General features: G+C 34.9%; 4 protein-coding genes across 6 annotated transcripts; 2 read left to right on the top strand and 2 right to left on the bottom strand.

Moving 5' to 3' along the window:
• Positions 1-899: 899 nt before the first annotated feature.
• On the bottom strand, positions 900-4,017 carry LOC145610083 (phosphoglycolate phosphatase 2-like). 2 transcript variants are annotated; one of them, XM_081665345.1, is made up of 11 exons: positions 3,862-4,017; positions 3,726-3,793; positions 3,536-3,628; positions 3,381-3,452; positions 2,953-3,024; positions 2,791-2,850; positions 2,645-2,697; positions 1,909-2,006; positions 1,689-1,788; positions 1,410-1,513; positions 900-1,306 (listed from the first exon to the last, which is right to left on the bottom strand). In XM_081665345.1, the coding sequence occupies exons 1-11, from the start codon at positions 3,953-3,955 to the stop codon at positions 1,206-1,208; spliced, it is 915 nt and encodes a 304-aa protein (XP_081521471.1). In that variant the 5' UTR covers positions 3,956-4,017; the 3' UTR covers positions 900-1,205. The 2 variants fall into 2 exon arrangements, with proteins under 2 accessions (XP_081521471.1, XP_081521472.1); XM_081665346.1 differs by lacking the exon at positions 2,645-2,697 and having other exon boundaries at positions 2,786-2,850.
• Positions 4,018-6,756: 2,739 nt separating this feature from the next.
• LOC145610865 (uncharacterized) lies at positions 6,757-7,224 on the bottom strand. Its single transcript, XM_081666136.1, has one exon. It carries the CDS (start codon positions 7,222-7,224, stop codon positions 6,757-6,759), a length of 468 nt encoding a protein of 155 aa, XP_081522262.1.
• A 2,650-nt stretch (positions 7,225-9,874) lies between these two features.
• On the top strand, positions 9,875-15,550 carry LOC145612639 (farnesyl pyrophosphate synthase 1-like). 2 transcript variants are annotated; one of them, XM_081667965.1, is made up of 13 exons: positions 9,875-10,124; positions 10,211-10,235; positions 10,345-10,460; positions 10,785-10,871; positions 10,951-11,067; positions 11,187-11,275; positions 12,451-12,502; positions 13,657-13,752; positions 14,377-14,421; positions 14,493-14,582; positions 14,692-14,763; positions 14,860-14,962; positions 15,053-15,550. In XM_081667965.1, exons 1-13 carry the CDS (start codon positions 10,005-10,007, stop codon positions 15,085-15,087), a joined length of 1,047 nt encoding a protein of 348 aa, XP_081524091.1. In that variant the 5' UTR covers positions 9,875-10,004; the 3' UTR covers positions 15,088-15,550. The 2 variants fall into 2 exon arrangements, with proteins under 2 accessions (XP_081524091.1, XP_081524092.1); XM_081667966.1 differs by having other exon boundaries at positions 9,883-10,124; positions 14,860-15,550.
• A 1,900-nt stretch (positions 15,551-17,450) lies between these two features.
• Positions 17,451-23,196, top strand: LOC145611641 (C2 and GRAM domain-containing protein At1g03370-like). Its single transcript, XM_081666986.1, has 9 exons — positions 17,451-18,258; positions 18,610-19,755; positions 20,004-20,186; positions 20,288-20,571; positions 20,668-20,784; positions 21,030-21,292; positions 21,951-22,119; positions 22,287-22,556; positions 22,685-23,196. Exons 1-9 carry the CDS (start codon positions 17,910-17,912, stop codon positions 22,868-22,870), a joined length of 2,967 nt encoding a protein of 988 aa, XP_081523112.1. The 5' UTR covers positions 17,451-17,909; the 3' UTR covers positions 22,871-23,196.
• The last annotated feature ends 1,188 nt before the right edge of the window (positions 23,197-24,384 follow it).

Raw genomic sequence — 24,384 nt, 5'->3', positions numbered from 1 at the left:
TGCACTATACAACTTAAAAGTACTAACTACTAAGTTCACGGATAATTCACACTATTTACTTGATCAATTGTTCAATGAAGTCCTCTAATTAAGTATATGTGCAAAAATATAACTCTAGATGTATAGTTCAACTAGATGGTGTACAATGAATATTGCCCTATGTGTCCGTTCATCTAGATAGATTAATTAGTTACTTGTGTAGTTGTGTCCTTACAAAATTGTACAAAATTGTATTTCCATCCACCATTACTTTGATTTGTTGCAATAGTCACTGGACTGGGTTAACCATGATCTATCCAAATCAACCAGATCAATGGATTACCAAGGTCCGACCCAATAAGAGCCAACATTAACCCGACTTTCAAGGTGGGTGGGCCACATGCCAAAAAATTTGGCCCAAGACTCTATGAAACCAGCCATGAACTCAACCCAACCCAATTTGTGAATGGTCATAAACCTACTTCCCAGGTACACATTCTTATAAACATACGAGCGAAAAACCTGATTTTCAAATCATGAACCACTCAACCCTTCTCAAGATAATTTGGCCCCAAACCAACTTGTGTACAGACTAGTTGAGCTAAACCAACCTAACTCTAAACTGACCAAACCCGAAAGGGTGTAATTGGAACTTTATAAATCTGATCAGTCAAAACTTAGATAAAATAAACTTTTAAAGTTGAAGCAAATACGCCCCTTGAAAGCTCTATATTATACTTGGGGTGCTAAATTGCTAATCCAAAAGCAAAATTCATTCTAGCTCGTATGTGCCTAAAGAAGAAATAATCATAGTAATAGAATAAAGTGAGGATTTTAATGGCTGTAAAGAAGAAATAAAGGTCGGAAGATATCAGCACATTGAAGTAGACCATTCAGACCCAGATCAATCCAAATGCTAATTGAGCAATCAAGAAGTAGTCAACACTCAATCACAGTGTCACCAATTTATTTTCCAAATATCAAGGAAGAGTAGAAGGGGTAAATCAAATAGCCTGATTAAAATACAACAGAGAACTACTCCATACTTTCAGGCTAAATAATATTGTGGCTTACCGCACATTTTGGTAAACCTAGTTTGATAGAGTTCCAGTAGCAAGACTAACAACTGGGACTAAACTGGGACATGGATTGACATGATAACATGGAAGGAAGTGGCTTCATGGGTTGGGAGGTGCAGGTCCACTGGTCGCTGAAATGTAATATAATTACGGTCCCAACAGTTGTAGCAAGTCAGACACCTTGTCTGTGTAGTAATCTGGCACGATGTTGTTTGCTGAGTCCTGAAGAGCAGGCAGTGTCGTCACACCTGCAGTAAAAGTGCCATAACAAATGACCACAAATGTAAAATTTGTTTGTTCTACAGTTTTATATGATACAATATTTGCAATCAAAACAAGTAGTTGTTATACCAGACAGAACAAGGAGTGTTTTGCAGCCAGCACTCTGTCCAAATAGAATATCAGTATCCAATCTATCACCCACCATGCACATTCTGGAGGTGTCGACATTGAATCTGGATACAAAACACAGCATTCAAATATCTAATATACAATACAATGCTACCAACAGTACTACTAAGCCACACTAGGTTGATCATTCAGGACTATATGAAAGGGGCTGCAGCCTGCAGCCTGCAGGTCATGTCTACATTATGCAGAATTTTTGCATCTAATAAAAAAAGTACTTACTTCTTTAGCAAGAAGTCCATCATGAATGTTGATGGCTTTCCGACCACAACGGGCTCTTTCTGAGTTGTGCCACACACAGCAGCAACCATACATCCAGCACCTGCCACCCAAATTTAAGAAAGAACAAAAAGGCTAGATGTCATATTTCGTAATTATTCTGTGTGAAATTATTCCAATCTTGTGGGAAATTTAAAGAGATATAGCAAGGAAAGAAGAATACCGGGCCATTCTTGTAAATCAGTCATATGTCCCACAGCATCACGGTTGGTTGCAATAAATAGGCATCCTGGATTCTCACGAATGCAAAGTGTTGCATACCTGTTAATCAACAGAAGAAACAAAGGAGATCAGGGAATACATCTCAAGCATAGTAGCACTAATAAAAGGTAAGAAAAAAGCAAGCAGTGAACTTAGCAGATTCTGATACAATTACACTTTTCACCATTACTTTTAGCCCCCTCATTTCTACCTGTTATCGAGTATGAGGAGATGCTTTAAATGTTGAATAAGCCTTCAGATAAAAAATAGTAGGCATCGCCCATTGCAGGAGTAGACTAGCCAAAACTTACAGCAAGCAGGTTGTGAGACAATTAGCAAGATCTGCTTGAGTCAACATAAGCACGGCTAAAAAAAAACAGAAGATTACAAGTTGACAACATATCCAACAATAGGTGTCTTCTGCAGGTGCTGTAATTTGCGATTAGATCAAACTAGGGTGTCTAACAGAACAGCGGTAGTAGTAATATTACCAGATCGTATATTATTATGTAAAAACATGAGTTGACGGTCCTATGCAGACTATAAATCAAGGGAGTAAGTGAAGAAGTGATCATCAAAGTAGATGACTAAGTGATTATAAAAGCAAGTTCCTAATTCATCAAACAGAAAGGCATTATATAAATGTAAAATACAGAATCAATTGTGACATAAAGAGCAAAAAGAAGGCAAAAAATTACTGGAGCTTGTAAAAGTTAATATACTGATCCAATCCAACCACAACAGCTCCTACCTAAAATGCAAATCAATGCAAAAACTAATTAAAATGAGAATTGAAGGTGTTTGAAATAGTGATAAAAAAAGTGGCAAAATGAAGTTACATTACAGTCTTGTCATGGTGAAAAAACGGATTTTGTTTGAGCTCAATTTTCTTATTAGCATCTTCCTGTGGCAAGATCAATGTAGAATCCATAAGTATAATCCATAAGAAGACATATACGTATGATAATGAACGCGTGAAAGGCGAATAGAGAAATGAAATTCATACAGGGCCACCAAGGGATGTAAAGCCAGCAAGGTGCAGCTCCTCTACAATGCCTTCTCCACCAATAACATAAACCTGATAATTATGATTTAATTTATTTGGTATTAGATAAACAACAAGGGGGCGTTTGGTTCGCGGATTATAGGTAAGAGGTGTGAGTTTAGAATGACCAAAACCCATACCATATGTTTGGTTGTCAAAAATATGAATTTTAAACTCATACCCCAAACCCATGAGATATGGGTTTAGAAACCTTAAGGGGAGGTGGGTTTGGCTCATTCCATTTCCTTAGGTATCAAATACATGAAAGGGATGATATTCCATTCCAGAATTGAACCAAACACATAGTATTAAATATCAAGTTCCAACCCAATACCACTCTACGAACCAAACGCCCCCTAATATAAACAAAACCGCATTATGCCGTATACCTTTTTATCCGGAGAAAATTGTATGGATTTCAAATACATAGCAGCTGCGAATGAGGAGCTGAATATCTCATCCTGTCAAAATAATAGTAATAACAATACTCGTATTAATTTGAAGGGTTGTGGTTCACAATCGGTATAAGTAAAAAAAGAAGTACCTGAGAAACAGAAATGCCCAAAGAAAGGAATTTAGAGGCATATTGAGCTCTTGATTTGGTGGAATTGTTGGTCACAAAAACTAGCGCCTTTCCCTGCCATAAATTAAATCTCACATCCTTAATCAGTTAATTGTATATCAAATTCAAATATCGAATAATAAATTATTTTTTTTACTAAAAAAAAGAATACCTGAGACCTGAGAAATTGAAGCGTCTGAGAAACGCCATCAATGAGCTTGTCACCCTTCCATATTACACCTGCCCAAACACAAACACGAATATAAAGATATCTGAATTAAATTTAAAAAAGAAGTGTAAAGGCATACCATCGCAGTCAAATAGGAATGCGTCCACTGAATTTAATAGGCTTGCGGCATTTTCGCCATTCAGAACCTCTGCGTTGCTACTGCTGCTGCTCATTCTTGCTCTTTCTTTTCAGATTTTTTTTTTTTTTTTCATTCACCTTTTTATCCTTTGTTTTATTCTCCAATGAGTTTGTCATTATAATTTCTCAATTATGCCCTCAAAAAAATAAAAAACAAAACCTTTTTTTTTTTCTTAAAGCAGCCCGTTTTTCTCAATTTTTAGAGAAACGTTGTTGTTTCTAGTCTATTCATTTTTATTTAAGTGTCATATAAGACCCTGTTTACTTTACCTTAAAAAAAATAATGTTAAGTAAAAATAATTTTAGTACAGTAAAAATAAGTTCAGTTCAATAAAAATAAGGTCATGTTCTCTTCACCTTAATTTTGCTGAACTGATATTATTTTTACTGAACTGAAATCATTTTTGCTAAACTGAAATTATTTTTACTGGACTTAAATTAATTATACTGAACTGAAATTATTTTTGCTGAATTGAAATTCTTTTTACTGATTTTCAATTATAATTCTTCTTTAAGAAAATTGGATTTTACTGAACTGAACTTATTTTTACTGAACTGAATAAATTTTACTGAATTGAACTGAACTTATTTTTACTGAACTGAAATTATTTTTACTGAATATTATTTTTTTAAGGTGAAGAGAACAGGGCCTAAGTTTAGTTCAGTAAAATTCAGTTTTCTTAAAGAAGAATCATAATTGAAAATCAGTAAAAATAATTTCAGTTTAGCAAAAATAGTTTTAGTTCAATAAAATTAACTTAAGTTCCGTAAAATAATTTAAGTTCAGCAAATATAATTTTGTTTCAGTAAAAATAAGGTGAAGTGAATGGGGCCTAACAATGGGTACAAAGTTGTATTTTTGCATTTTAAAACAAAATACTAGTAGTAGTGAAAATGTGAAATGTACTTTGCTATTAAACAAATCTGATAGATTAAAAGTAATGAAGTTTTTTTTTAACACGTAATAATGATATATAATTACTTAAAATGTTTACAACAAACAGCCTCAAACCGTTAGCAAAAATGAAACCATAAATTCGTTTTGGGTGGTTTTGAGGTGGTGGTTAGGGAAAGCCGAAAACGGTAGGGGAAGGGGAGCGGGGTCGATTTCGGTGGGGGAACGAGGCTGGGGGCGGATTCCGATGGGAGGAAGGGGAAAAAGTTGGTTTTTGGTTCGAGGTGGGGGTCAGGGCAACGAGAACGGGGAAAGGGAAGGGGTTCGTTGGTTGCATAGTGGTGGGGGAAAGGGAGGTGGTGGGTTCCACCGGTTCCGGCCGAAGCTCTGAGCGTCGGCCGCCGGCAAGGGGGCAGTGGCGGATCCAGGATTTCCGTATATGTGAGTCACCATTTGAAACCACCTTTACCTACCACCACTGCCCACCCTAGAATCTCACCCATTTACCGCAAAAACCACAAAAGCCACCCCAACAAAATTTACAAGAATACAAACATGAAATTCCAACAAAATTAAACCCAAAAAATCAACAAATCATAACCAAAATTAACAAAAATCAAACAATTTCACCTCAAAAATCAAACCTAAAAATTAATGAAAATCAAACCACAAATTTACCCAAGTATAACACGAAATTCAATTAATCAAACCCAAAATTTGCTATAAAATCAAACCCTAAACTCAACGAAAAACAAATCAGACCCAGAAATTAACGAAAATCAAACCCACTATAACAAACAACAAAAATCAACAAAAAAAACCCGAAGGAAATCAGCTTAAAAAAACGAAACCAAAAATCAAACAAAACACGAAACCATACCTTAAACCTCTAATTATCTCGAATTTGGTTTAATAAGGCCGAATTCGACCATAAAAATTCTAGATCTAGATTTTTCATGGTCGAATTCGACCTTAAAAACCATTAAATTTATCAACACCACCACCTAAACATTCGGAAATTTCCGAGACTAAGAACTGAATAAGAAGTGGAAAGTAAAGGAGAAGAGAAGGAGAAGCGTGAGGAAAGAGAAATAAAAGAGGAGAGAGAAAGAAAAAAAGGAGGAGCGGCTTGAACGCTTGATGTGGGAGAGGGATTTAGGGTTGTGAGGTTTCCAATATTTTAGTTTCACGCGTTTTGGGCCTTTTGGCCGTTTTCTCTAGTTTATTGTTTTTTCTTTTTTTTTATTTTATTTTTTTTGGCACTGCTGAGTCACGTGACTTAGTGTGCACACGTATAAATCCGCCACTACAGGGGGGGAAGGGGTGGCAGGATTACCTTCGCCAGAGGGGAGGGGGAAGGGTGGTTAACGGGATGGGTTGGGTTTTTTTAAAAAAATTTTAATTTTCAATTTATTATTATTAAAAAAAAAAAAAAACTTTAACGGAACCCTAATTGATTCCGTTAATTGGTAGCAAAATTTTAAAAACGGGATTTGATAGGTAGTAAAATAAAATAAAACTTTTCCCAATTAGCAAAAATGAATTTCATGTGTTTTAGAGATAGCAAAAGTCAAAATTTCCTTACTTAAATGTTTAAAATAAACAGCCTCAAATTGTTAGCAAATTTAGAGGCAGAGATATTAACTAGTACATATGACATCAAAGCAATAACAAAATAAGAGGTTGTCTAACTAAGGGTCTGTTCACATTTACTTAATTTCAGTTCAGTTCCAATCAGTTCAGTTCAGTTCGGTCTAGCTCCTAATTTCTTTCTCTCATAAAATATTCAGTTCAGTTCAGCTCCAATCAGTTCAGTTCAATTCAGCTCAGTTCAGTATATGTGAACATGTCCTAAGAGTACAAATAGTGCACCTTCGAAAAGCTTTAAAAGACAAAGAGAAAACAGACTTAGAGTTTATATAGTGATTGACAGGGGATGAATTAGGCTTCTCGCATAGCAGCAATAGCAGTATGCTCTTCATCATAGATGGGCTTAACCCTATCAGGACACACCATATGGAGAGTGTGACCAATACTCATTTCCAGACCGAAGGCAGCAAGCTCATGATCTATTGCATTATTGTTCTTTTTAACATGCATAATGTCAAAGACATCAAAGTACTTGATGGTCTCCTTAATATCCTTTATCACAGCAGCTAATTCATGATTGATATTTTTGCCAGGAGAGTTGAGCATGACCTTTAGAGATAAGGCATCCACTTCCAACTCAACCTCCTTCATCTGCAACCTCTTAACCATCGCAAGCCCCTCCCCGACTGCAAGTAACTCAGATGCAAATGTAGATACAACATTACACTTGCTTGAAAATCCCATGATCCAGGTGCCATCATCTCTCCTCACAACACAACCACTTGCAGCAACATTAATAAAGATCCAAGCACCATCCATGTTGATTTTGACCCATCCGTGAGGGGGTGGGCTCTAAGTCTTCAAAGTCCTCGAGTTGCTTGGCATACCAAAATCTATAGCTTCGCCCTGCATAATGTGGTTAGTACATTGATAATCTTTAATGAATCTACTAAAAAACACTCTTGAGTTGAACATTTTAAGATAAAAAACCGCAATATTTCTATGTTTCCAAATGTGCCAAAGAGCTACGGTAAATGTCATCTTCCAATGACTATCAAAAGCAAGGTTGAAATCAAGCCTATCCATCCAATCTAGACTAAAAAATTTATGAAAATTAAACCCAGTTAGCAGGTGGATTTTAGTAAAAATATCCTTCCAAAGTATAGATGATGAAAAGCATATCCTATATAAATGTAGATGAGATTCATTATAAAGATTACAACGATCACACAAAGGGGAGATAATAGGAAGAATGACAACCAATTTTCCAGCTACAGGAAAAATAGTATGCATAATGTTCCAGAGTAGCATCTTTGATAGAGTATAAAACATATTCCTGGGCCTCAATAATCAGCTTAAGCTTTTGGTTAAGATGGTCCACTAACATGGTATCAGAGCCAGCGTGACACAAAGGTCAAGGGTTCGAATCTCATCCACTCCTCCTTTAAAGTGGAATTAATTTGCACCAGGTATGGGAAAAGTTAACATAATTATGAGCATCTTAATAAAAACGATCATTTATAGAGACTGAGTCACTTAAATGAAGACAGAGGGAGTAGATAACAACAAAATTATCAATATTGTCTTCTATTCCTTTTCCTTTTCCTTTTTTTTTTTTTTTTTTTTTTTGTTTACTCACCTTTTTCCTTCGTCTCCTTCAGTTTGCTTCACCCTTTTTCTATAAAAATATTATCAAGAACTACCCATTGAATATGTTATTTTGTCAACCTGTAACCGCTTAAAATTTTTACAAATAAAAACCCCTACATTTTTAAAACTTTGAGTAGCACTATCCATTTTCCAACAAGAATCTCTAATAAATGAGCTCATTTTTAAATTTTAACTCTTAATATAGGTTATAACCAAGATGAATATGAATGCTAAAGTTTTAACCTTAGCTTATTAATTCTATCTCTTCTTTGAACCTTAACAGGCCCTGTTCTCTTTCGCCATAATTTTGCTAAATTTTAATTTTTTATTAATTGAAATTATTTTTGTGGAGCTTATATTATTGCACTAATCTTAAACCTTAACCGATTAAAACTTATTTTTATTACTCTATTAAATTAACCTTTATAGTTACTTGTTATTAATAAGTTACATTCAACACATGGAGTATATATGTGTAATTCACGTATTTGAATATATATGCCGAGTAATCGGGTACCCAGTTGATTCTGGTTTTAAAAATTGAGAATTGGAAATTAAAATTAGAATAATGGTAGCAACCAGTTATTATCTAGAACTGAAACCATCGGATCCCAATTTAATTTTGAACCTACCAAATTCTAACGAATTCTGGTTCCAATTTCAATTTTAGGTACCCGAAAGTTTTGCTCACACCTCTCATTGTCTTCGTCTAGGGCCTTATTTGGTTGGATGTTGGAAGTAGAAATTCTATAATATTATTAAGACCCAAGGGATTTACATGTTGATGACATGTGCCATGCTTTGTCATTATAACATTTATGACATAGCACCACATAGATGATGACATGACAACACATTAGTACTTGGATTAGATTTAAACTATTACAACCCTTGAAATTCCCAATTTTTTAATACCATTATATATAATTCCGTACTTAATTGTAAAACAAATACTACTACAATTCCCTTTCCATCCCCAACTAATTTTAACATTTTTATTTTATTATTTAAACTTAAGGTATTGGTTACAAAATATTATTTAAACTCAAGGTAATTGTTTCATTTTGTAATTAAACATAACCCGGGGCATCGCCCGGGCCCCAAACTAGTTTCCATAAAATCTCAATTCCTATGAAATTGTAATTCCTAAGAATTCCCAAAAATTGTTTATGGATTAGGTAAATTAATTCCTCCATTTTGTGAAAAGTAGAACTTTATAAGAAGTCTAAATTTCTATATTTTTGTCAATCAAAGAAGTATGCATATATTTATTTCCTAAGAATTAAAAATTCCCTAGAATTGGCTTGTCAACCAAACAAGGCCTAAGACCCTCCAATGGTGACACTCAAGTGAATATTTTTAAGAGAGGGAGTATTTTTTGCAATGTCTATCAATAAGTTGGTATCTAAACTTGGCAACCCCAAAAGAAAATTGCTAAGTAAAATACTCAACTTTGAGTCTCATTTGACAAAAGTGTGGGTCCCTACTCCCTAGTCAATATTCTAACATATTTTGTATTATTTAAGTTTAATATTTTTTATTTTTTACTTTTTAATCTTACAATAATTGATATTAAAAAAGAAATGGATTTGGTGGGCCATAAATTAAAAATGACGTTTGTATATTTTAGAGAATATCACCATTGGAAAATTAGACTTCACATGAGTTATTAAATTGAAAAATGTGTATAGTATTACTATTAGTGGTAAAAAAAAAAAAAAAAAAAAAACAACTCATTTTATATTTCAATACTCAAACTTAAGTTTCACCACGATGCTTGTTTTGACTAGGGAATATTAACCCTTGACAACTTTTTTTTTTTTTAAGGAAGGTTTCACTTTGGTTCGCTACTACGCTAGTATTCGTTTGACTTTCATTTTTGGTATTGTCATAATTCACCTCGTTGATCTGCTAATTCAATCCTCAACCTTTGTCCAATCAAATCTAAAATGGAGGTAGAAAAAGATGAGAGAGAAAGATTTAAGCAAGTATATCAACTACTCAAGAAGGAATTGCTAAAAGATCCTGCTTTTGAGTATGATCATGGCTCCCGTCAATGGCTTAATCAGGTCATTCTTTTCTTCTAATTCTATCATCAATTTTTAATCTTTATCTTCTTCTTAATTAATTAACGCTTTCTCATTTTTTTTAACAGATGCTGGATTATAATGTTCCTGGAGGTACAATTTTTCCATTTTCAATGGGATTCTGTGTTTTTGTTTTCAGTCGTTATTTTTAATTTATAATCTCTATTTTTATTTATTTTTTTCTAATGAATTTTTGATTCAGGAAAATTGAATAGGGGGTTGTCCCTGATTAAAACCTATGAGTTATTAAATGACGGTAAACAAATCCCAGAAGACGGTCTTTTCCGTGCTTCTGTTCTTGGCTGGTGCATTCAATGGGTATGCCATTCTTTTTTATTCATCTATTTCAATTCGGGTCCGTTTGGTATCACTGTAGAATTAAACTTAGTCAAACCTATCGACTTGACATTTGACAGTAGTTCAGAAATCTGAAAACAAAAAACGACTACGAACAAGGCACTTGATTGTCCCATTTCTGATTTCATTATTTCAGGGTACCTCTATTTTAAGCTTTAACTTCACTAAACACTTATTTTCTTCATTTTTGTAAAACTTTTGCATTAATATGCTTTGTTTATATGACTTTTGAATTTGTTATTAAATGTGAATGACATAGTCCTTTTCATGTTTGTGTTATTGCAGCTGGTGGGCTGTGTTCTTGTTCTTGATGATATTTTGGATAATTCCCACACTAGGCGTGACCGTCCTTGTTGGTTTAGATTACCTAATGTTTGTGCTGTAATTCATTAGCATTGCTTTTTATTTCGTTTTGTTTAGGCAAGTGTTTATGTTTAAAGTTTGTTGGCAGGTTGGCATGATCGCTGTGAACGATGGCATTCTTCTTTGGAATCATATTAATAGGATTCTTAGGATATACTTTAGGGACCAACCTTACTATGCAGATCTCCTTGATTTATTCAGTGAGGTCAATGGCTATTACTGTCTTCATTTTAAGCTTCAGCATGCAATAACAAGAATACTTGATTAATGTATACGGAGTATGACTAGTCTTTTTCGTTCCTTTAAATGCATCTACTTTTATAGGTAGAGTTCCAGACAACTTGTGGAGAAATGATTGATCTACTAAGTACACTCAAGGGGGAGAAAGATTTGTCGAAATTTACTCCAGCATTGTAAGTAAAAATCACTTCAATTTCAATCTTGACAGTCTCAAAGTATCTACTGGTGCATGATGTAATTATTATTTATTAAAGTTGTCCATCGTTATTTTTTTCTTCTGCCAATGAAGATTGTTCTGAATCTAGTGAAATAAGCTTTGTGAGCTAAGGAGAGACATATTACATCCATAGAGATGCCAGAAATGATCCAACCAAGCAGTACCCCCTTTCATATTTAATATCTGTATATCATTGATAGATTAATCTTACAGTGATAATTTGTGAGTCATGGACTCATGGTACTCATGATGTTTGGTGGAATCTAATTATATATTCTTTGATGTTATAAATTTTTTCCAGCTTCATGTTCATGTTAATTTTGTTTTCACCATATCGCCTCTAAAAAACGACTTATTGGCTTTTACCACCTATAAAAAAAAGTTTTATTTTATCACCAAAAAAATTTCCAAAAATTGGATTTTTACCACCAACTAACGGATTCCGTCCATGAATCCGTTAGAAGGGCCCACCTATTTGACGTTTCTTCTTCATCTTCCCCGATCTTCCATGTCAACCAATCGGCAACGAAATCAACTTACCTCGGTTGGTCGGAATTTCGTGGGGGCTAAGGAGGGACCGGAATTAGGTGTGTGGGCTAGGGAGGTGGTTGGAATTAGGTGGTGGCTAGGGTTTTGAGGTTGGAATTTGGTAAAAAGGGGGTCGAAATCCGGTGGTGGTGGTTTGTGCATTGCGCGGTGTTGTGCGGCGAATAAGTGGTGGGGCTTGTAGTCGGTCTAGTGATGGGGATAGTAACCGGTCCTGTGGTGGGGGTCCTAGCGGTGGCAACAACCGCCGGTTGATGGCTGGGGTCTTTTTAAATTTATTTTGTTTTTTTAAAATTATTTTTAAAAAAAATTCACCCAATAAAATGGTGACACGTGTGCAAGGTAGGCCCCACTAACGGATTTATGGACGGAAAATCCATTAGTTGGAGGTGATTGGTGATAGAAGCCAACTTTTATTTTTTTATGTGGTGGTAAAATATTTTTTTTTTTATTTACTTTTTATTTTTTATGTGGATGGTCAAATCCAATAAGTTGTTTTTTTTTTTTTGAGGTGGTAAAAGTCAGAAATTCTAAAATTATTTAGATTTCCTTGACATGGTAATTGACAATATTTGCTGCTTGCAGTCAGCGACGTGTCAGCAAGTACAAGACTGCATATGGGACATTTTATCTCCCAGTAAGTATATATATCTGGCTTCACTCTATATATCGTAGATTTATTCCTTGGCATTTAGGTTATGTTCTCCTTACTTTATTTCAAGGATTATAAGTTCTGGAATAATGAAAGCTACTCTTGTTCAATTTTCAACTAAAATATCCCCTAACAAGTACAAAAGTTTCGGAAAAACTATTCAAGTTCAAGAAAAATAAGCTCAAATAAGTTAAAAATCAAGTGAAAAAATACTCTTAGAGTTGGTCGTTGTGTTGACTGGGTGTTGCTAGTATTTGAGTTCCACTAGCAAATTCTGCAGTGGTTTAATGTGTTTGATTCATGTGCAACATGTGAATATCTTTTGCTCTTCATTTCCATTATTACCCTAATTAGGATCTGATTGCATGTTGCACCGATTAATAAGCATGAATCTCTGTTTTTCATGCCTGATGAGCTGCTTGGAAGCAGTTGAATGCTGCCTAATGTGCCTATTGCAAGCCTTGATTAAATTTTGGGATCTTAACTTTATTATTGGGAATTATTATGATCCCTCTTGGAAACCCATGTGGACTTGTGCAGCTGAGTCTTCTTGTTTCTTCTTGAGTATTTTCTTCAGCAAATGCAGGACCAGAACCACCTGTTGTTTTATTTTTGTAACGATGTTGCTTAAGTGACCTAGATGACCTATAATTATGTTCAAAATTTCTCACTGCACCCATTCTTACCAACTCTGTTCTAGATGATGGAAGAATACATGGATTTTGGTAATAATTATTCATCTCTTTGTTTCTGGTAGTAGTCTTGGTATTAAGTTCTTTTTCCATGTTACCATCTTTGGATTCATATTGGGGGACCCTTCTCAATATAATCTTAGTCATTTGAAAGTTATGCATATTTTTTTGCTCATATATGACCATGCTACTAATCTTGGTTTTCAACTGTTGAAAATATGAATTTGGTAACCTAAGCCGTATGCATGAACTATAATCTGCATATCCAACAATGGTATCAGCTTGGGAATTGATGAAAAAATCATGCAACGCTTGGTGCTATAAATACTTTAGTAAATATATTCTTAGTTTCTCATCCATAGTACTTCTGGACGCATTTGCACTTTCCTGCTTGTATTATACACACATTGATACTTGACAACAATTTTCTTTGTGATTCCTGTGTAGTTTGCATGTGCTTTGCTCATGTTAGGTGAGAAGCTGGATGATTACAATGATGTGAAAGACATCCTTCTTGAGATGGGCATCTACTTCCAAGTACAGGTATCCATATGTGCGAAGCTAGAAGTTAATAAAGATATTTATTTAGGATTTTGCTGTTCATCTTGATCCTTCTTTTTTGTTGCTTGGGCTAAATTAACCATTGTCAATAAATAACTCTCCTTCAGGACTTTACCATAGCTCCTTATTAATAATTTGCTGAAAGTATATAAAGAAAGGATTCAAGATTTGTATTTGTAGCGGTGGCTGAGTCTTTTTTTCTTTTGATCTGAAGTAGAGCCTAATCAATGCCTACTTCTCCTTGTTTTCCTTCCGTTTTTTCTCCCTGTTTATATATTTGGACTTGTAGGCATGATTAAACTTGATTGTAGGAGTTGATTAATTGCCTGTTCTGACATGATTGTAGCCATGGCCCTATCCTGGTGCTACTAAGCTCTATAAAAGACTTGGAGGCATATTATACATGATCCATAGGTTTTGAATGGCAAGAGTTGTTTGTATGATGCATTCTTTGCTTGGTACTGACATTGAGCTCCTTAACTAAATGAGTAACTTGGAACATTTGATAGGGACTTAAGGTGGTTGCTATAATTATGTTAGTTGGAAATACGGAATGCTAATTTGCAAAGGGAATAATTTTTTCTTCTTTCTTCCGTGATTTGGCAGGATGATTATTTAGACTGCTTTGGTGATCCTGAAGTGATTGGCAAGGTGAGTTCGTGAAGTGATGGTTATTCTGTGGCTACCAAGGAACTTGTATGATTTGGTTCTTATTGCGTCAGATTGGATCAGACATTGAAGAATTCAAGTGTTCTTGGTTGGTTGTGAAAGCTTTAGAAGTTTGCAATGAGGAGCAGAAGAAATTGTTATATGTAATTACACTGTTTCTTTATAAAGTTCTTACAAATGTGTATGCAAATAGTGCTAAAAATAATGCAAACACCTCTTGGCTTGATAATGATCAAGGGTCTCGTTTTACAGGAGAACTATGGGAAAGCAGATCCAGTGAATGTCGATGCTGTGAAGTCCCTCTATAAAGATCTCAATCTTCAGGTATATTGAATGATAATATAGGATAGCATGCACTGTAATTTGCTTAATCTTTTTCCTGTCATCTAACAATGCGTGGTATGAATTGTATTATGGCAGGGCATCTTTGCTGAATACGAGATTGATATATATGAGAAGCTAACAGCCAGCATTGAAGCTCTACCGAGCAAAAGCGTGCAAGCAGTGCTGAAGTCTTACTTGGGTAAAATATTCAAGAGACAGAAATAGACAGATGCTGAAATTTGAATATTCAGTTGTCTTGGCTCTTATAAGTCTCCAATCCTGCTTTCAGTTGCAGTTCTGTTAGTGACGGGGAGGAGATGCTAGTCTCGATTGACAGGTCATGCTCTTGCATACTCATGCCAGAAGCCGCATTGATCTTCTCAAGGGGTGCATGTTTTGGCTATTGTGAACTAAGACAACAAATGAAAACGAACAAGCATGAGTAGAGCAAGGAAAGTTGACTAGTCTGATAACTCTGGTTACAATTTACTTAATACGGAGTAGAATCTACTCAATACACTTCCAACAAATTTCTTTTTGTTTTTTTTTTAAAAAAAAAAATTTAAAAGAAGGGGAAACATCCAAGAGTCTTGTGAAAAAACCCAACACCATAATCAAATTCTATGTTTAAAATTAGTTGGCACGTTTTGACTGTTGACACTACTCACAGATTCTACTTTGACTAGCATCTTGATTTCTTGATTAGAAAAAACATAATCATGTGCAATCTTATTAAATGTTTCTTTATTTGTATTTTCGATAATTCAATATTAAGTATTATTTTGAAGTAGAGTAGAGCATAGCAGCTCTAAAGAACGGGGCCTAACCCTTATATTACTAACGAAGTAACCCTTATAATGGATGACCACACGGTGTGGCCAGTCACATACTCCGTATAAGAACTTGTTAAAGCTTAATGCCTATAAATGTATTAAAAAACTTAAAAAGAAATGAAAAAAAAAATGTATCATTTTTCAACATTTATACATATTTGAATATGCAAGTTGGAACTAATACCATGCTGGGTCCAATTCTAGTTTCGAATTATATGGGTGTCTATTGGAATCCGATTTAAAATGAAAATCAATTTTTAATTTTTTAATCCAATCCGATTGAAATTTATAATATAATCCAATACGATCCAAATTTCCAATCCAATCATGTTGCTCTTGAAATGAACATGGACTATATGGTTATAAACTTAAAATAATTCGGAGAATTGCAATAGCCGCCCCTTCTTTTTTTTTTTTTTTTTTTCTCTCTCTTCTCTCCTCTCTCTATTCTAGGGTTATAGTTTTCTTGGCCGTTTAGGCCGTAAGTCTAATTTCTTCGGAAATTAGACTATTTCCGACCCTTTTTGTTTAATTCAATTTAGTTTTTTTTTTTTACTTTGTTTTACATTTTGGTTTGTTTGTTTTGTGTTGTTCTCTCCATCTGTGAGATTTTGTCCCAATTTTCTGGATATTTTCCAATTTTTTGGGATTTTGATCCTCATCCATGGATGAGAATTATATTTTAAGGTTCTTATAATAATTGGGAAGGTGATTTGGTTTCCTGTGGGTCTGGGGTTTGTCATCAACTGGTCGATCAAAACATCACTGCAGATTGCGGAGGTCTCAACTTGAAAATATGCAAAGACATCGAAAGTCGTTCCTCGCGTCAAGCTTGAAGCAGTTTAGTATGAGTTATGCCAAATATGTAAATTAGTTATGATTTATTGATTTTAATTGTAAAAGTTATTATATCTTCTTAAAGCGGTGGTTTACAGATCTTTATTGTTGTAGATGTCGTTTGACCATTATTTAATGATATTATTACTTTCCCTTCAAAAAAAAACAGGACTTAAAATGAAATAAATATGATTCCCGTCAAACAAAGGAATGAATATGGTAATAAACTTAAAATGATCCTGCCCAAAAAAAACAGAAATACTTGCGTGGACCTGGTCCACAATAATATTATTGTGGACCCGAGCTTTATACATACGCAACTGACATTATATTGAACATAGTGACCCTTATTTTTAACATAGTAACTTTATTTTTAACATAGTAACCTTTATTAAAAGTTGTATAACGTTTAATACTATTGTGAACTTGAAGTCCGTCGTTATGATCCTAATTTTATCATAGTGACCTTTATTATTTATATTAACCTTATAAAATATATCATTAAAAAAAATTAACCTCTTATAACCTATATATTACAAAAATGACTTTTATTTTCAACATAGTGACCTTCATTTTATCATAGTGACTTTTTTTTATAAATAAAATAATCATAGTTTCTCTAATGTTAGTGGTCCACAATAAATTAGTGTAAACCAAGTCCATTTAAGAATTTGTACAAAAAAAAAAGAAAAATACTCATAAATTTTTGACGATAAGTGGTAAAAAACAATTTTTAATTTTTTATTACGTGGTAAAATAAAACTTTAAAAATACATGTGGTAAAAAACAATTTCACGATTTTTTTTGGTGGTAAAGTTAAAATTTCCTTTGTCAAAAAAAAAAAAAAAAAAAAGTTAAAATTTCCTAAAGGAAAAGAGGAAAGAAAAGAATGATTGAATGAAGTCAAGAAAAGGGTTGTCATTGTCCCGTCTGCGCGGGGCTGAAAGGTTGAACAAAAACGAAAATGAAGACGACGCTGTGCTTGTTTTTTTATTCATGAAAAGTCTGCGCCCTTTCCTTTTTCTCTCTTCTTTCTACTTCTTCGTAACTTCCCCTTCTCTCTCTGACTTCTTCCTCCATTCCCATTTTCATTTTCAATCTTCAATTTAGGGTTCTTTTTGCCTTTCAATTGATCCCATTTTCATCCTTCTTCTTCTTATTGTTGTTGTTGTTGTTGTTTTGATTTGTAAATTGTATATCATCAATTGTTATCTTCTTTCTTCCTCCATTTTTTTAACCTTCAATGTTGGATCCTTTTTTATAATCTCCAACTGTTTCTCGTTTATTCAGTTTCTGGGAAAAATCATAATCAATCTTTGTATATTTTATTAATTATTAATTATTGGGGTTTCTTTTTTTTTTTTTTCTTGTACCCATAAATATAATATATACTTCTTCATTCTCATTCTAACATTCTATATATATTTTTTGGAAAAGAAATCTTTTGGATAAAGCTTCAGAAAAAAAAAAAAAAAAATGAAGTTGGTAGTGAAAGTGATAGAAGCCAAAAATATACCAGCAATGGATTTGAATGGGTACAGTGATCCATATGTTAGACTAAATTTGGGAAAGCAAAGGTTCAGAACAAAGGTTGTAAAGAAATGCTTGAATCCTTACTGGGGTGATGAATTCAGTTTTCGTGTTGATGACTTGAGTGATGAATTGGTCATTTCTGTTTTAGATGAAGATAAATATTTCAATGATGATTTTGTTGGTTTTGTTAAATTTCCTGTTTCTAAGGTTTTTGATTCTCCTGATAAATCTCTTCCTACTGCTTGGTACCCTTTACTTCCCAAGAGTAAAAAGTCTAAACCCAAGGACTGTGGTACTCTCTCTATCTCTCCCTTGCTTTCGTTTTCGTTTTCGTTTTTCGTTTTCATTTCTATCTTTGATAACTGTATTGCTGCTGCTAATGTACATGATATATTAGTTAAAGTTGTTTGTTAGATTATGTTCCTGCCTTTTTAGGAGTACAACTGTAAGGAGTTAGGAATGAATGAACTTGATTATTCTGTTTATGTTCGCGAATTATATGCTTTTAAGGAATGAATGAAATAAGTCTAACAACTTTATACTATAAACGGAATGATAATACTTTAGATATGCTTGCATTTGCTATCCTTAAATGATTGCGGATATGCTCATCATTTACTTGGGGTATAATTTTTGTGTTTAGGTGAAATCTGTCTGCACATATGTCTTTCTCAAAACTCTTCTTATATGGACTTATCGAACATCAATGCTGCCCCGTCCCAAAGAAATGACAATGTCGACTCTGAATCTTTTAGTACCGCGTCACGTTCATCTTCTCCTTCAAGATTGGAAGCTGCTTCTTCTGCTAATAAAAATGATGAATTCCTGACTAATAAGTTTGAACCATCTGAAATTTCCAAGCCCCAAATCAGTGAGGGCAGGTCTGATGACCTCGTTTCTTCAGCCTCTTTTGATGATCTAATGAAAACCATGGAAGGGAAGGACCAGGGAATTGAGCTTCCTACAAACTTACCAGGAGGGGTACTTTTAGATCAGCTCTATTTAGCCACCTCTTCTGACCTCAACGCTCTACTTTTTTCACCAGATTCAAAGTTTCCTGTTGCTCTTGCAGAATTCCAAGGGAAGACAGAAATACATTTTGCGCCGTGGGAATTTGAAAATGATAATTTGGTAAGGCTCAACACCTACCTCACGGCGCCATCAAAAATTTCTAAGTCTCTTAAGGCTTTTGAGACTCAAACTTATAAACTAGCCAATGGCAAGTCTTTTGCAATTTTGGTCAGCGTTAGCACTCCTGATGTCATATACGGGAGTACCTTTAGAGTAGAGATGCTCTATTGCATCACACCTGGGCCTGAGTTGCCATCTGGAGAGCAATCTTCACGGCTACTCGCATCATGGGGAATGAATTTTGTTCAGAGCACTATGATGAAGGGAATGATTGAAAATGGAGCCCGGCCAGCAGTGAAGGAGAGTTTCGAGCAGTTTTCAACTCTTTTGTCTCAACATGTCAACCCTGTTGATCTCAAGGGTACCGGCTCCCAAAAGGATCAGGTTCTGGCGTCATTACAAGCAGAACCACAGTCAGATTGGAAGTTGGCAGTTCAATACTTTGCTAATTTTACCGTGGTGTCTACCATTATCATTGGAACCTATGTTCTTTTTCACATTTGCCTAACAGCACCAAACACCATTCAGGGTCTTGAATTTGTTGGACTGGACCTGCCTGATTCTATTGGTGAAGTTATTGTATGCGGTGTCCTGGTCCTTCAAGTTAAGCGAATGTTTGAGCTGGTAGCGCGCTTCATACAGGCCAGATCGCAAAAGGGTAATGCTGTTGAGCATATGTTTTTTAATTGGGAATGATCTGACAATTGCATTACCTGTAAACATAATGTTTTGAGTGTGAAGCTCTCAACATACTTATTTTCACATTGCCTTAGTTAAGCCTTTTCTGTTCTCATCTAATCTTTAAAGCAAATTTACCATCTTGACTCAAGCTTGTTCCATTTTAATGTATGCATCTTTAAATACAGGCCTTTTTCTATTTACCATCTACAATTTTCTTTCTTGTAGGTAGCGACCACGGAATTAAAGCACAAGGAGATGGATGGCTACTTACTGTTGCACTAATCGAGGGGAGCAACCTAGCAGCTGTTGATTCGAGTGGTTTCTCTGACCCCTATGTAGTTTTTACTTGCAATGGGAGAATTAGAACAAGCTCAATCAAGTTCCAGAAGCTAGATCCTCAATGGAATGGTTAAGTTGTTTCCTTATCAGTTTCTTATGCCTGCATGTGTGAATATCTGGTCATGGATCTGATGGGATAGGTATCCTTGATGTCTTGTGCTAAATTGCAGAAATATTTGAATTTGACGCAATGGATGAGCCACCATCAGTTTTAGAAGTTGAGGTTTTTGATTTTGATGGACCTTTCGATGAAGCAACTTCTTTAGGACATGCTGAAATAAACTTTCTTAAGGCTAATGTATCAGAGCTAGCAGATATATGGGTTCCTCTTCAAGGAAAGCTAGCACAGGCATGGCAGTCTAAACTGCGATTAAGAATATTTGTGGATGACACAAGAGGTGGTAATGCTATCAGAGAATACCTTGAAAAAATGGAAAAGGAGGTCGGGAAGAAGGTAATAACTCGTATTAGATTTATGGTATTTGAACTTATTGTAGTTTCACTATCATTGCTAATATGCTTTTCAACTATTTTTTGCTTAAATTTGCAGATAAGTCGGCGATCACCTCAGACAAATTCAGCATTCCAGAAGCTGTTCTGCCTTCCACCTGAGGAATTTCTTATCAATGACTTCACTTGTCATCTGAAGCGCAAGATGCCACTGCAGGTGACATTTCATAAATAGAAGATGCAGTAACTTTTAGAGTGCACAACTCTTAGGTTGAACATTTTAGTTATTACCTGTTATGCTTTTTCCTCCTCCCACCCCCCTTTTCTATGTGATCTATCTAAGTTCTTTCAATTGAACAAAAATAATATGCAGTATGAAAAAGTTGTCAGCCAAGCTCTTGTTTGCTTCAATCAACCCACTGATCTAAGTACTACCTCATTAACTTGCACTTGCTCTTTCAGGGACGTCTTTTTCTATCACCGCGAGTAATAGGATTCAATGCTAGCTTATTTGGACATAAAACAAATTTCTTTTTTCTTTGGGAGGACGTAGAGGACATACAAGTTGCTTCTCCTAATCTGTCTTCAATGGGGAGTCCAATTGTTGTTATAACTCTTCGTAAGGGAAGAGGCTTAGATGCAAAGCATGGAGCAAAGACACAGGATGCGGAAGGGAGGCTGAAATATTATTTCCATTCATTTGTGTCTTTCACCATGGCACACAGGTAAATGTTCTGTTTTTCCTGTTGCTGAAAGCTGTTCATGGCTCTTTTACTATTGGAGAAGAAGCTTATAATAATCATATTTTTTATCTGTATAAAATGAAGCATTTTCTGGTTAGTTCTTGGTTTACTTTCTCTATCCCAATTGAGCTGTCAAATTATGGAAACATTAAGAAACATTTGTGTGAGTCAGAAGTCTTCATGCTAATAGTGTATACTTTTGAAAACTAGTGTTATATTCGGTGGGACAAGCATCATGATATGTTTGACAACTGTAGTGAGATGTACTGCCTCCATTTTTTTTGTTGACACGTTTTGACTTTTGGCTTTATTCATAAACTATTTTGACTTGCTTTTGTGATTTATAATTACGATAAAACATAATAATGTGGGATATTGTTGGAATTGCCTAATTTCATTCATTTTCATAATATCAACTTTCTATTGTTTTTATTTGTTAAAGTAGAAAAGTTAGGTCTTGAGCTTGTGCGTGGGCAAATTTGATAAAAGAAACGTGTCAACTTAATACTAACGGTGGAAGTATGAAGTATCTTAATTACCTTTTCTTTTGCATCATGTAATTTTGATGAGTAGCTATAAAGTTGGTTGGAAAATTAATACTTGAAGCTTAGCATGCAATTTGTGGCAATATAATGTGCAGAACAATTATGGCCCTTTGGAAGGCAAGATCATTGAGTCCTGAGCAGAAGGTGAAGATGGTTGAGGAAGACACTGAAACTACCAGTCTCCAGACAGAAGAGAGTGGAACCTTTGTAGGTGATGAGGAAATTAGCATGACCGAGGTTTATTCTTCTGCTCTCTCTGTTCCGGTGAGCTCTCTCTCTCTCTCTCTCTCTCGTCTTTTATATAAATTTTTGTAGGTAGTATGCAATACGTTTTTTTTTTTTTTTTTTTTTTTTTTTTTTTTTTTTTTTTTGAAGACAGGTAGTATGCAATACGTAAATCACCATTGTATTGACTTTCAATTACTGTGTAGATGAACTTCTTGATGGAGTTATTTAGTGGTGGCGATGTTGACAAAAGAGTCATGGAGAGAACTGGATGCCTTAATTATTCTTGTTCTCCTTGGGAACTAGATAAGGATGTGTATGAACGGCAAGTGTGCTACAACTTTGACAAGCGTATATCCAGCTACAAAGGAGAAGTGACCAGCATGCAACAAAAATCCCCTCTTCCTGATAAAAATGGCTGGCTTGTTGAAGAAATTTTGACACTTCATGGGATTCCGCTTGGTGACTGTTTTAATGTATGTAATTTGATTTGATAGCCATTATTTTGTATTGGCTGAGTGCTGTCTCTGAGCACATCCTATATTTTCTTTTGAATGCGGGTTAATTGCACCTTTTATGTATACTTGCATTTGTTTGTTTGCAGCTCCACCTCAGATACCAGATTGAGGATAGAGCAAAGGGCTGTCATGTGAAAGTATCATTTGGAATAGCTTGGCTGAAAAGAACTAAACACCGGAAAAGAATCTCTAAGAACATACTTTCAAATCTGGTAGATCGCCTGAAAGTGATGTTTGCTACTGTTGAGAAAGAATATGTAAATGGAAGATAGAAGCTCCAATATTGTAGTATTGCTTTACTTGAACCATGGAAGTATCATTTGAGAAAACATTGAAAAAACTAACAGAAGCAACTGTGTCTAGATAGAAACAAGGTTACACTGAATGCATGTTGCCTGAAATCAGACTAATTATAACAGCATGCAGCCATCAGGATGCAGAGATTCTTGTAAAATTGCAGGTTTGACGATTTTTTTGGTGCTCCCCATTTTTTTTTATTTTTTTCTTCGACAGTAAATTGTAAATGATTAATTAGTTCATTTTTTTCCCACTACCGAATTTAGAGAAAATGTCCAAAAATAAAGATTAATGTTCAAAATCTTGGACTTGGTGTCTTTTTGATGATTTTTCAAATCAGTTCTGCCTGTGTCGAACTCACTTCTGTTCCTTCAATGTCAAGGCATTAGTCCTGTTAAATGTAGGTTTAGATTGGACTTTGGAATTCAGTAGTGAAGGCCACGTCTGGAAATTTAATGGCCTTGGCTGAATTTTTTTGTGGTGGTATTTTACTCTTTCATGCTACTGTATATCAATTTTTTGTTTGTTGTTTTTGGTCTTTTATTTATACTCCATCACAGCTGCCCAGTTATGTTCCAGGCCTTCAAAGGAGAAGGAAAAAAGGCGTTAACAGTTGACTAAAATTGACCTCACAGCTCACACAGTGCTATAAAAGTATTGCTACTGTGGATTTGTCTGGCTGCTGATGAGATGGAATTGCATGCTTAGCAAGTATAGTATGGGTGAGGACCGAGGAGTTTGGGGGGTGCATTCTGCAGGTTTTTGATCCTGATAGTCTGTTTTGAGTGCTGTAATGGTCTGGACTCTGATGTGCTGCTGATATATGGTTTTCTGTTTGGCTGTTTGGGAGTTGGGATGCAAGGAATAGGTGGGGGTTTGAAGGGAAAACTTGTGAACCTCAGAATACCTTGAAATATGTTGATGAGCTTGCTTCAGAGACTATAGGGGAAGGGGAGTGGTGCAGGCTGTTGGGGCTGCTGTGCTTAAGGTCATTGTGGATACGGGCTTCCTTGGGTGACTTGCCAAACTCTTTGAGGGGGTATATCTGTTTAGCTAATTTTTGGGTGGCTAAAAGGATTCCTATTGATGCTCAAATGACTAAAAGGATCCTCTTTAAGAAGAAGAAATGGAAAATTCCTCTTCTTGAAGAGAAAATTAATCCTCACTCTTGTGCCAAATTGTTTTTTTTTTGTTTTTTTTTTTTTTTTTGAAATGCCCTGTGCCAACATTTTGATTGTTATTATGCATCCTTATAAAAAAAATTATTAATAATTATAATAGGTGAGATAATATATGGAGGGTATATGTATATAACAGAGAGAAAATGAGGAAGGATCTTTATTAATGTTGGAAAAAATTAAAGAGAGAGACTGAGGAAAGGAATGGGAGATATGGAAAATGATGTAGAAGAAAGAGAATATGATGTGTCAACTGGAGGAAAGGAGAGAAAATAGGAAAGGATATATGCATCCTTATTTAAATTCATGCT

Source organism: Chenopodium album, chromosome 24 (assembly GCF_948465745.1).
Source record: "Chenopodium album chromosome 24, dcCheAlbu1.1, whole genome shotgun sequence".
Taxonomy (NCBI): Eukaryota; Viridiplantae; Streptophyta; class Magnoliopsida; order Caryophyllales; family Amaranthaceae; genus Chenopodium; species Chenopodium album.
The sequence above is the reverse complement of the archived record's forward strand: the minus strand, read 5'-3'. Positions and strand labels throughout refer to the sequence as shown.

Coding starts and splice junctions, on each gene's coding strand:
- LOC145610083 (XM_081665345.1), bottom strand. CDS start 3,955: ATGAGCAGCAGCAGTAGCAACGCAGAGGTTCTGAATGGCGAAAATGCC. Junction 3,629..3,725: donor TTCAATTTCTCAGGTCTCAG/GTATTCTTTTTT, acceptor AATTTATGGCAG/GGAAAGGCGCTAGTTTTTGT. Junction 1,514..1,688: donor ATGGACTTCTTGCTAAAGAA/GTAAGTACTTTT, acceptor TTTTGTATCCAG/ATTCAATGTCGACACCTCCA.
- LOC145611641 (XM_081666986.1), top strand. CDS start 17,910: ATGAAGTTGGTAGTGAAAGTGATAGAAGCCAAAAATATACCAGCAATG. Junction 18,259..18,609: donor GTCTAAACCCAAGGACTGTG/GTACTCTCTCTA, acceptor TTTTGTGTTTAG/GTGAAATCTGTCTGCACATA. Junction 20,785..21,029: donor AGCGCAAGATGCCACTGCAG/GTGACATTTCAT, acceptor TTGCTCTTTCAG/GGACGTCTTTTTCTATCACC.
- LOC145610865 (XM_081666136.1), bottom strand. CDS start 7,224: ATGGATGGTGCTTGGATCTTTATTAATGTTGCTGCAAGTGGTTGTGTT.
- LOC145612639 (XM_081667965.1), top strand. CDS start 10,005: ATGGAGGTAGAAAAAGATGAGAGAGAAAGATTTAAGCAAGTATATCAA. Junction 10,125..10,210: donor CCCGTCAATGGCTTAATCAG/GTCATTCTTTTC, acceptor TTTTTTTAACAG/ATGCTGGATTATAATGTTCC. Junction 11,068..11,186: donor TCCTTGATTTATTCAGTGAG/GTCAATGGCTAT, acceptor CTACTTTTATAG/GTAGAGTTCCAGACAACTTG.